Consider the following 11,762-nt stretch of genomic DNA (forward strand, 5'->3'; position numbering starts at 1 on the left):
TTCTCCTGATTTGTGTTTGCTGCTAAGGCTGACCCATCCATAGTATGTGGTTCTAGCATGACACTCCTCCGACTTTCTTCTGCTCGGATTAATGAGATTGTCTCTTCTAGAGACGGTGTATCCTCCTTGCCGAGAATTTGGATTCTAACATGATCAAATTCAGGATTCAATCCTGCCAAAAAATCATATATTTGATCCTTCTCAATGAACTTCTTCAAGGTGACAGCATCATCAGTGCATTTTATCTCAATTACATGATAGTGATCCAGTTCCTGCCACAGATTCTGCAATAGAGTTGCATATTCTGTGACAGATTTATCTCCTTGTTTGGTTGCTTCGGCTTTTTCCTTGATTTCATGCACAAGGGCAGCATCGCGGGCTTTCGAGTATGTGTGGTTGATATAGTCCGAGTTTTCTTTTGCGGTGTTCAAGAACATCCAAGTGTCACTGATCATTGGGTCCATAGAATCCCATAGCCAGGACATAATCATGGAATCCTCCTCTTCCCATGCTGTAGAGGCTGGATCCCTTTTTTCTGGTCCGGTTCCAAGTAGGTGATTAATCCTCCCTTTGCCTTTTAGGTATGTGCGGATAATTTGGGACCATTTGAGATAGAACTTGTTGGATGCCCGAATATTCTGCAACTCTCCAATTTTCTGAACAGTATTGTATTCTTCAGAATGGTTGGAGTAGTTGTAGATAGTGGTTTCAGACATTGACATGGTGGAGAAGAAAAATTTGCAATAATTAAGACTAGAATCAACCTGCAGTGGATAAAAGAATCGCAACAATTAAGACAGTGAATAAAAATAATCTAAATAGCGACAAAGATCGCGAGATCTGCGGCTCAGGATTGCAGTGGAAAATAACAGAAAAAGATCACAAGCTCTGCAGCGACCACACAGCGGTAAACAACGCAAAGTACTTCAGCGGCAAAGATCGCAGAACGCAGATCTGCGTGATTAGCGGCAAAAGACGATCTTTCTCGTGACAACGTGTTGCTCCTCTCGGACGAAGCGAAGCGGCAACATGTTGCTCCTCTCAGACGAAGCAGAGAGGATGGAGCGCAGATCGCAGAGAGCCGCACCCAACCGGCAGGTTCGAATGGCAGCAACAGGCGGTGTCCTCTAGGGTTTGAGCATGGGCTCTGATACCATGTGGGAAATCAAAAAAATAATTTGTATTTCGCCATATAATTTGAATTGATCATACAAGGTATTATATAGGAAATTAAAAGAAGAAAAAATAGGAAACTAATTCTTATCATAATGCCCTTTCAAATCCCAATGAGTATTTCAAGCTATTTTCTTGATGATTGGTACATTAAAAGCCAAGTCATAACTAGACGGAATGCCACTTAAATTATCACCAACCACAATATAAAATAAAAAAAAATGCCAAAAAACAAAAGAACAAAAATTGGTTTGTTTTGCACTCAGATTAGGTATTCATCCATCATTGACACCAGCTTATCTAAGTTGGAAAATGCAAATTCAAGCAACATTCATAAAGCAAATCACATATTAAGCTTAACCACATGATCACATTTAAAAAAAAAAAAACTGATATCAATAAGAGTGTGACACATGCATTCTGACCATAATGTTTAAGTTGAATATGATAACACCATAATATTAAACGGCTTGTTTGTGATTAATTTTGGTATTTTGCTTTTTTATTTTTTATTTTTTTTACATTTATTCTAAAAAGATGCTTGTTTGGTATATTTTTTTCATGTTTTTATTTTTTGTTTTCCAAACTTAAATAACTTGTTTTTAAAAATACTCAAAACAACTAAAAGTTTTGAGTATTTTTAAAAACATAACATGTTATAACATACCAAACATGTTTTATTTATTTTATTTCAAGTAAAAACTTTATTAAAAAAAAAGAAATAAAAAAAGGGATCCCAAACGACCCCTAAAGTTATGTATAAAGCCCAAATATTTCTTAATAGCTAAGTGGCAGTTTGGGATCATTTTTGTTTTTTATTTTTTATTTTTTATTTCTTTATTTTCTTTATGTTTTGATTTGAAACAAAATATATCTGACAAATTACATTAAAATATAATTATTTTTAAAAATACTCAAAATACTTAAAAGTTATTTTAAATGTGTTTTGAGCATTTTAAAAATATGTTTATTTATTTTTATAAATACAAAAAATAAGTCCAAACAAGCCATATGTTTATGAGTTGTTAGGCATAATATGCATGTGATAATGAAGTTCTTTTAGCCAAAGTTAGTTTAAAATTGTCTCCTAGAAAATTCCACTCAATGCTTACGAGATTCTCTTGAACAATGCAATTTATGGTTGCTGAAAATGATATGTCAATCATTCTGAGTAGATTAAGATTCACGATTGCTAAAGATAACCACAGGATCTTGACCATTGATATCATTTACCTACCAATCTCTTTAAACTAATAAATAATGATAGCATATTCTTCTTCTGAAATCAAATGATTACTTATAAAAATTTAACATTGCAAAGTCTATCAACTAGTCCTAATCTAAAGTGCTCTCTCATGATCCAAAATTGTAATCATCAACTATTGGAACTTGATCATACGACAAACCTTCAAATTAGATCATGGAATCCAATTCAAGGTGAAATATCTAGGCAATATCTTATTTAATGTTATATCTGCCTTCTAAAAATTTAGCTTAGAATCACTCGAATGTAACAAAGTCAAGTGAGAATTTGAGGAGCCTACAAGGCTAAAATGTCTATGGTAAATCTCTGCGCAAAGCAACAATCCCCAATAGCGACCTTCAATAAGCCTTGCCAAGCGGTCTAGTGGGGTTTCAACGAAAAGATCAAAGGGCCTTTGGAACGATCAGTAAATGATGCTATGCTAGTCGAAGAAAAGGTGTAAGAACGAGCTCTGTACATAGAGCTCATTGGACAGCTGTAAGAGACGTCAATGAAGCACAATAAGCTCAACGGAGAATGGGAAGGCACAAAAACATAACAATACTTTTCTAGGTTTTTTTGAGCCTCTATGGACAGGGGTTGGGAGTTTAATTGGTAGAGAGGTCTGGGTGGCAAGAGAAGCTGAGCAACGTGGATGGGTTGGCTTAAATGATATGACACAGTCCTGTGATGGCATGGCCTGCGAAGACTAAGGTGATATGAAAGCTAGAAGCATGGAACACTGAAAATATTTATGAAATGGAGAAAAAAAATGACTGATTTGATTTTGTTCTATGCATTTGCTCTTTTGCTTTTGAAAAAAAATAATGAACAAATTTTTAGTTTTAAAATATCAGAAAAATTCAGAAAAAATGTTATTTTTATATAATAATCACAAAATATAACATTAAGTGACTGCATTATGAAACGACCGCAAACACTCATCATAAAATGTAAAGAAGTGAACTCACCAAAAACAGTAATGATCCTCTCAACTTTTCTGAAAATTTTCCTTCTTTCTGATTCTTTGTTCCGAGAATATCCAATAGTTTCATCAATTGGATGCAAGAGAGTGGACAGCAACAACGCGACACGCCAAAAGCTTTTTATGTCACGCAGAAGCAATCCTGAGTAAAATTAATTTATCAAGGATCCAAAATAAGTATAATCTCGAACTTTAAATAGAATATAATTAAGCGTGCAACAAAGAAACTGAAAGAAAGAGAATTTCAATTTCAATCTCAAGTAGACTAACTATGCTGTAAAAGCGAATTGTTTTCAAAAAAGGAACAAGTCATATACAGCAGTAAATAAAGAAAATATACAAAGGAAACAGTGAAAATCGTGATGGAAAAGAGAGCTAGAAGAAATACAAGCAGATGGTTAAAAGAAAGTATATGAGGGAAACAATGGATGAGCTTTTCATCTACCTGCCAAGACCCGCTTCCTTGAAGCTGGTGGTATATCAAGGAATTCGTCTTCAAGCTTGGCTTCAGCTGGTACAGGCTCTCTATCTGATTCCAAGAAAGGAAGTAATGAACTAAACCTCTCAACTGCACCATGTAAGGCGAACACCTAGAAATACATTTCTTGAGGAAGACAACTTTGATGAAGGATGTAAAGAATTAAGCCAACAACTTCTAAAAGCGACAAGTAAATTCATTGAGAATAACTAACCATTTCAGCATCATTAGCTTTCAGCTTCAAAGAATTTCGTATGATAAAGTTAGTTACTGGAATCTGTAAATTAGGTGTCACAAAAAATTTATTCAAACTGGAACTATATAATAGAACTACAAAAACGATAAAAAACCAGTGATTTATGGTTAAGTCAAAACCAAGAAGACAATATAACATAATTATATTGGACAAATAAAACACCCGATAAAAATTTTTAAATTAATCAGCAATCGGAAATTGAAGATGTAAGATAACCTAATTCAAACAAAAAGATTTAAACATACCTCATAATACTGAAACAAAAGTTAATAAATTTAAGAAGAAAAATCAATGAGATCTCTTGACAAACTTCATAGTCCTGGGAACCTACAACAAACGGAATCTTGGGTTGCTGGCTTCTAGAACATGCGGGCATCTATGTCATGAGTGAAATGAAATACTAATCTAATCATCTTCATCGTCATAGCTATCTGCAACATAATGTATTACAGATACTCCACAAATTTTTGCTTAATCATAAAATTTGAGTAAATGGATCCATTTACTGATTGTATCAAACACCAATCAGCTGGACGGAAGAATTCGTGGAAGGTGCTTCAACTTTTTGATACACTTTACAACAAAAACCATAATAGGGTGTTCATACGATTTGGCAAGGTAAGCGGTAATAGCAACAGCAGAGGGATTGTGGGGTTGTGGTTTGGGGATGGTAACAATCTCGGGCGGCCTGACAGCAGAATGACAGAAAGGTGGGTGCAGGTTTGGGAGGCAGCGACAGCGCAAAGGAAAGAGAGGAGGGTTTGTTTTGGAAGGCAAGAGAAGGGGTATGTGGAGTCTGGAAAGAGGTAAGAAAAATGGACTGCAGAAAACAACTATCGGGGTTGTCCGGATGCTACAGTAGGGGAGAAGGTGGGCAAGGAGGCTGGTAGGTTGGTTGGCGGTTAGATGGAAATCAGCAATAAGGTAATAGGCGGCTGGAAAGAGCCGCAGGAATTCATGAAGGCTGTTGGAACATGCATTGTTCTCCGGGATGGCTGCAGCAAGTAGGCAACGGTAGCAGTAGAGGGAAGGTTTCACAGGAAGGGAAAGTATAGGATGGTCATCAACTCAGAATGAGAAACAATCAAAGCACCACTCGCCCTCGGATAAGCCCTAGAAGAGGAAACCAGAGATGTCGATGGTTATCATGACAGACGACAAGACCAAAAATTGAGGATCCAAACCTAATACAACACATGTAGGAAATGACTAGAAATGAAGAAAAGATAAAAAGACACGTGCTGAAATTTGGAAAAGAATCGAAAGAGAAGTCGCTTGGTTCGATTATGTGTTGTTTGTGCGACCTAGATGCTGCGTCCGGTCCAGGTTGCTGAAGATGCCCGCATATGTCAGAATATGTACAATCTTAAAAAATCACATCTTAAGACTGTATATCAATTTTTTTAAAAGAAAATTATTCAAAGTGGATAAGAATCTGACCTTAAAATTTACAAATGCAGATTTTATGGTCGATAGAAGGTTAAGTTTAAGAGATTGCACTTTTTTATAGAGCAATCTAGAAGCTTAAGAAAAAATATGAAGGCAAGATATAAAACGAAAGAATAATTTGACTCTATAAAATTAAAAATCAGCAAAATACCTATGGCTAAAAATTAATCAAAAAAGATTTAAAAGTTGAATGAAAATATCATATGGAACATTACCGCCACAGAAAATCATGTATTAATATTGCATACAGCCTTATACAATATATCAGCACTAGGCATAATGAAGTTGACAAATATGTGAAAAAGAGAAAAACTTCCAGGCATTCTCATCAAAGGATTATAAGGGATAGTTTTTCAAAAGTTATCAGGCAAGATTTTAATAGATAATATCCATTCATTCGTTTGAGTGTGAAGATACCTACAGACCAACATGCCATAAAATTTGCCCCAATATATCACAATTCAGCCCAATAAAATCATCCCTAGTTCATTTTGCCTCAGTAAATCCACATCAACTAATGCCCAGTGAATTCACCTCCTGGATATAAAAAACCATCCCGCCGACTCATTTACCCCTCTCCAAATGTTCGACAAGCACTCATTTTCTTCCCTGCCACCTCACCAATCCATAGACTCATCTTTGCCAACTCACCAATCATGAAATCGTTGTTTCCACCTCATCAATCTATTTGCTATTATAATTTTAATAAATAATGTAGTTAATTTTCATTCCCAATATATTATACATTTCCTGCCAGTGGTTCCCTTAGGACTTGTATTGATTCTAACAGAAACAATGAAAAGAAATACATGATAAATTCTCTGCAATTCATCTCACTAACATTATCAACTTTATTAACATATCGTGAACTCTTAGTTCACCATATGCACATTGACAAACTTCACGTTCAGAGGAAATGATACAATGTTAACAGCCGTGATTAAATAATTAAAAAAATAAAATAAAGATATTCATTTTCCATAAAAGGAACAATTGGAACCTTTTTTGACTTGTTGTCAGTGTAAACTGTATTTTTCAAAGGAAGAAAAAGTGCCCCATACAAATATAGTCTCTTTTGTTCATCCTGAAATTTTGAAAGGTGACTGAAAGTTAAAATAAAAAACATAATGCTGAGCCATAACAGAAAACTAATGCAGAGCATATAAGAGAAAACTGAAAAAAAATTCAAATCAAGAAATTGAAAGCCATTTAAAGGGCATTGTATAAATACATACAATATTGACTACGTCCACTCCAAAACATAGCAAAAATTAGAAGGATTAAAATCAAGGGCTTGGAATTTTCCCTACTCCCCCAAGAAGAAAGTATTAGTTGGCCCAATACTAAAATGTTAAAAAGATTAAAAATAAACCTATAAAAAAATGTCAGAGAGCCCTAATAGCTTAAAAGTAAAAACACAGTTTTAAGAACCATGCATTTCTCTATATATACCACAGAATTGGACCTGATATTTCCTAAACATAGAAAAAAATATTATCGGCAAGTGTAAATGGAGCTAACTTAGCCTTTAATCAAGTTCAAGTTCAAGAGAATACAACAAAATATCATCTCAAGTATAAGAAGTTGAACTTACAAGTACTATTGTCTTTAAGTTCTACCTAAAAAACAAGTTTCACATGCATGCCAGTTTTTGTTAACTAAGAGAAAAAAGCTGAAAAAAGCTGTCTCAAGATTAGAACTTTCTAGTATAGCTAAAATTATGTATAGTATGATTATATGCAAAAAATGAGGGTTCACAAGTCATAAGCCACTGAATAATTCAATCACTTGTTTTCTTTAAATGTAAACAACAATATTGGAATGAAAACTTAAATGTAATACTGGATTTTCAAGGTATTATTTTTTTCTTATCAAAATCAAGGGCACTAAATAAGTCTGATTAAATTACACGGATGGAATAGAACAAGGAAAAAAATATATGCCAACATTGTGTAACTGTATGCCCCTAAATATTTTTTGTAGCCTCCTTATCCCTAACTTAGTATATGGAAGCACACGATCAGCCGTAATTGAGATAACCATTAAATTCACACTTAAGATATTATCCAAAATAAAGAATTTAAGTAACAACCTAATATCTGAAACACTTTGCATTGAATTGTACAGTCTGTATGCTTGAAAGCGTGTGCTCTGCATTAATAAAATAAAAATGTTACAAAAATTTGATTCATATCTGAAGCACATAGTACCGTCTTTATCCAGAGAAGCTACATTCTCATAAGCTCATTAAAACTTATCACTATCAAAAGAGGCCACAGTAACAACCAGAAGCATAAATGGACGCAAGATTCATATCAAAACTTGAAATTTTTTACTCTCTTTACAATCATAATGATGGCCCACCCAAAAGGAATCATATATAGAATTTGAGCTAAAATTGGTGATATAATAGAACAAAACCAATACGATCTCATTCCGAATCATCTAAACTAACCTAAAGTAAAACAATTACAACCTTTATCAAGGCCAGTATAGAAGCATGTTATAAACAATTGAAATTATAAAACAAAATAAAATAAATCAACTAATGAAAATAAATAAGTTTTGCTCAAATCATTGCTTGATGTAAAACTTCTAAAATTAAATAATTTATGCTTAAACTTTATTATCTGGCGGCCACATTATAAATTATAACAAATTTTATGCTTTTTATAGATCATCGCAAGTAGGTTTGTCTCATTAATGAAGGATGTCTCTAGAATTCAATATCATCATGTTAGACTGATGCCTAGGGCAATTTAGACTTTTATTAATAATTATTGTTTAACATAAATAAGGCTTATTATATTTAGGGTTAGATATGTTATATGATTTTTGTCTTGAGTCTTAGGATTCGGGTTTGTAGGTGTTAAGAGAGATTGCCAACCTCTCGAATTATAGGTGTTTATTCTTTATGTATTTTGTCGTTTTGTTTTATTAAAGAAAAAAATTGTTTTGCCCTAATTTCTATGAAAATTCCTATCAAATTGGTATCAGAGCAATGGTATCAGAGCAATCGATTTCTGAGCAATCGATTTCTGCGAAATCACCGATGGCATCGCGTCACACAAAGCCTTCGTCTTCGTCCTTCCGCCGCCAACTGGATCACGGATTCTAGAAAGCAACGTCGCATCGCAAAATCACGGTATTCAATATCTCGATTGAGTACTAGAAGTGATTCCAACATTTCTTCACCAACTGGATCGCGGCTCCTTGATTTTGAGAAGTTGACGAGATAGCGACATACAAAGACAACCGTGATTCGATCTAAGGAAAGCAAAAAAGGGATCACAACTTACAAGGAGAATTGAAGGATTGTTGGTTGTGAAGTAGTCATGGTTTTTACAGCATCGCGAGTACAAACACACATCCTTAACCTAAAATTGCTCAAGCTAGCCGGGAAGCCAACCACGGGATCGCAGCGTATAGTAGTTTCGCCTTTGTGATCTAAAATCTTTTTGGGATTAGTAGTAGCTACGAAAGTAGACGCTCCAGGAAAAAATTAGAGAAAGAAGTGAATAAAATCAAATTTGAAATGGATGAGCGTTTCTCGTCCATGGAAGGAAAATTCACGGCTCTCTAGAATAAATGATGAAAAATATCATAGAATTTAACATAAAATCAAATTCACCTACCACAAATTCGAGCAATGACATTGGGAACAGATGCGAGCAGTAGAAGTCTGAAGGATTTGCACAGCAACAGAACAACGTCGCTGCTTTAAGCAGATCTGATGATACCGGAATTAACCACGAAATCAATAAGGAATCAAATTTTTAATATGCAAAAGCACTGGGCTTACAGTCACGACCACAAAATAAAAAGAAAGCAGTACAAAACACAAATATCCCGCTAGGGCGAAGTAGCACAGCAGGTGGAACGGTGGTGAGGTGGCTTGGGGGTCGTGGACAACAAGTGGAAGTGGTGTAGAAGAGTGTCGGGATGAGCAGGTCAGTGCAGATAGGGAGAGGTCAGGTGAGAAGGAAGAGGTGGCTGGAAGGTAAGGGGGAACTGGAGAAGGGGTAGGGAAGATAGGGTGAAGGGTGAAGGTTAAGAGAAAGCATCTACGGCTGCGGGGGGGGGGGGGGGGGAGGGGAATGGCTAAGAGTTGGTTGCAGTTGTGAAGGCTGCAGTTAAAACAGGTAAGGTGTAAAAAAGTTAGGCGTCAACAAAGAAGCACTTGAAGGTTTGTGGTTGTAAGTAGGGGTGTAAACGAGCTAAACTTGAGCGAGCCCAAGGCTTGTTTGTGTTCGGCTCGTCAAAAAAATTTTTTTGTTTGTGTTCGAAATAGCTCGTAAGTAGCATTTTCGTGTTCGGCTTGATTCGAACATATTTGTTTGAATTAAGATCGTGTTCGAACTCGAATTAAAATTATATATATATATATATATAATTAGCGCTTAATTTCATGACAATAAATAATCTAGAAAAGAAGAGAAATCAACAGCAAGCAAAACTAGAGTATGAAGAAACATAATCAGTAAGGTTTCCAAAATGTTATGTAAAGCACAATGGAGGCTAGAAGAACGAAGATATGGATAATTCAAGCAAAAGCATACCGCCAATGGTAGCTACGGTTCGCTGAGAGATCTTGGATGCCAACATGCTCCCTCCCACGACGGCAACTGATGAGCAACTGATGTACATATCGTGTGGCCTAATGTAGCACCTACAGCTACTCCTATAACATTCTTATGAGTAGCCAGAACAATTGTGGTTATCTGGCTGCGATCCCCCCATTCCGCTAAAAATGTCAAAATGAAAGACTAGGAAAATAGGCATGCAAAATCTGGATAATAAATGACGATACACTGATTTTCCTTGCCCAGATTCAAGTTTTCCTTCTTCTTCCATTTCCTTTTTCTGAGATGATTTAGAATCAGATCTCCATGCAATGTACAGAAGACGGAGTCCAAAGAACAAATAGAGCACAGTAGCAGCATTGTTGGTATGCTTTCTTGATATCAAGTTTGGCACTATCCTACCAAGTCCTGTTGACAAAACTGTCATCACAATAAGAGCACTGAGTGCACCAGACAGGACTATTGACTTTGGATGCCGCATTGCCATGAGAGCTGCTATAATAAATGTCTCATCACCGATCTCACTGATGAGTATCATGGATAGACTAGCAAATTAGGCATCAAAAAGTCCCACGCCATCTTGGCCTACTGGAAGGCCAACACCTAAACTTTTGCCATCTCTTTTGACTGAGCTCAGAAACATTTTGGTACGGCGATCTAAGGGCATCACAGACGCATTCTCGTCACTCCCCACTCTTGCTTCCTGAGCTAAGGCAAACGCGGATAGGAAAAAAAGTAATAGGATAACGAAAAAACCACGCTTATTGGCCCACAGATCCATGGTGAGGAACGTTTTACACGGGTACACCGTAGCCTCAGATCTAAATCACTCGAACCCGAAAGAACAAAAAGATCTAAAGCCAGGACACAGAGACACGGTCGCAGAGCTGAAACACGCCACCAAGCCCGTCGCGGCTTCCCCCTCCCGCTATTATAGCACTCTAGCAGGAGGGCATTGGCCGACTTCGTGGAGGGGGAGCATCTTACAGCGGGAGAATATTTATACTACACACTAAAATCGGCCATGGTTTAATTCACTGGCTCTGTGCAGGCCTACTTTATGTTTGCATAACGTATGGGCGAACGGAGAGCAGCCGAAGATCCATTTTTACGTATTTACATAAGCTACACCCTTGCTGTAACAGTGGGTGTGGCCTGTGGTGCAGGGAACCTTGAGAAATTTTTTTGATACATTTAAATGAGTACCAACCAATTCTTATGTATTCTAAAATTTATTTTTTCAAAATTTAAGGGAAAATTATTACCTATGTAGCAACAATTTTTATGTATTATTTTTTTATATTTATATTAAATATATCATTGATTTAATTTTTATATAATTTATTATTATTTATTTATTTATTTCGAGTCAAAACAAGTTGAACACGATCGAACAACTTCTTGTTTGTGTTTGGCTCGTTTTAAAAAAAAAAAATTATTCGTGTTCAACTCGCTTGTTTAACGAGCGAATTAAATATGAGTTACTGACTGAGACGAACATGAACTGTTCACAAACAACGAGCTTTTTTTATAGCCCTAGCTGTAAGTAGGGAAAATGCGGCGGAGTTAGGTGGCAACACGGGTGGGGGGCTAAG

The 11,762-nt window shown here is 35.9% G+C and overlaps 1 protein-coding gene and 1 pseudogene across 2 annotated transcripts in view; both read right to left on the bottom strand.

Annotated features, from left to right (window-relative positions):
* LOC110030100 (putative CCA tRNA nucleotidyltransferase 2) overlaps positions 1-11,762 on the bottom strand; it is a 60,672-nt gene that overhangs the window by 18,726 nt on the left and 30,184 nt on the right. For both annotated transcript variants that reach the window (XR_002294618.1, XM_020732666.1), the window contains exons 10-13: positions 6,585-6,668; positions 4,094-4,156; positions 3,847-3,991; positions 3,388-3,543 (exon numbers count right to left, since the gene is read on the bottom strand). Coding sequence is in view for 1 of the 2 variants with exons in the window: in XM_020732666.1 (XP_020588325.1) it covers positions 3,388-3,543; positions 3,847-3,991; positions 4,094-4,156; positions 6,585-6,668 (448 nt within the window). In the remaining variant the exon portion in view is untranslated. The remainder of the gene's footprint in view (positions 1-3,387; positions 3,544-3,846; positions 3,992-4,093; positions 4,157-6,584; positions 6,669-11,762) is intronic.
* LOC110030098 lies at positions 8,578-10,938 on the bottom strand (annotated as a pseudogene).

The sequence above is a fragment of the Phalaenopsis equestris genome, unplaced genomic scaffold, assembly GCF_001263595.1.
Source record: "Phalaenopsis equestris unplaced genomic scaffold, ASM126359v1 Scaffold000655, whole genome shotgun sequence".
NCBI lineage: Eukaryota > Viridiplantae > Streptophyta > Magnoliopsida > Asparagales > Orchidaceae > Phalaenopsis > Phalaenopsis equestris.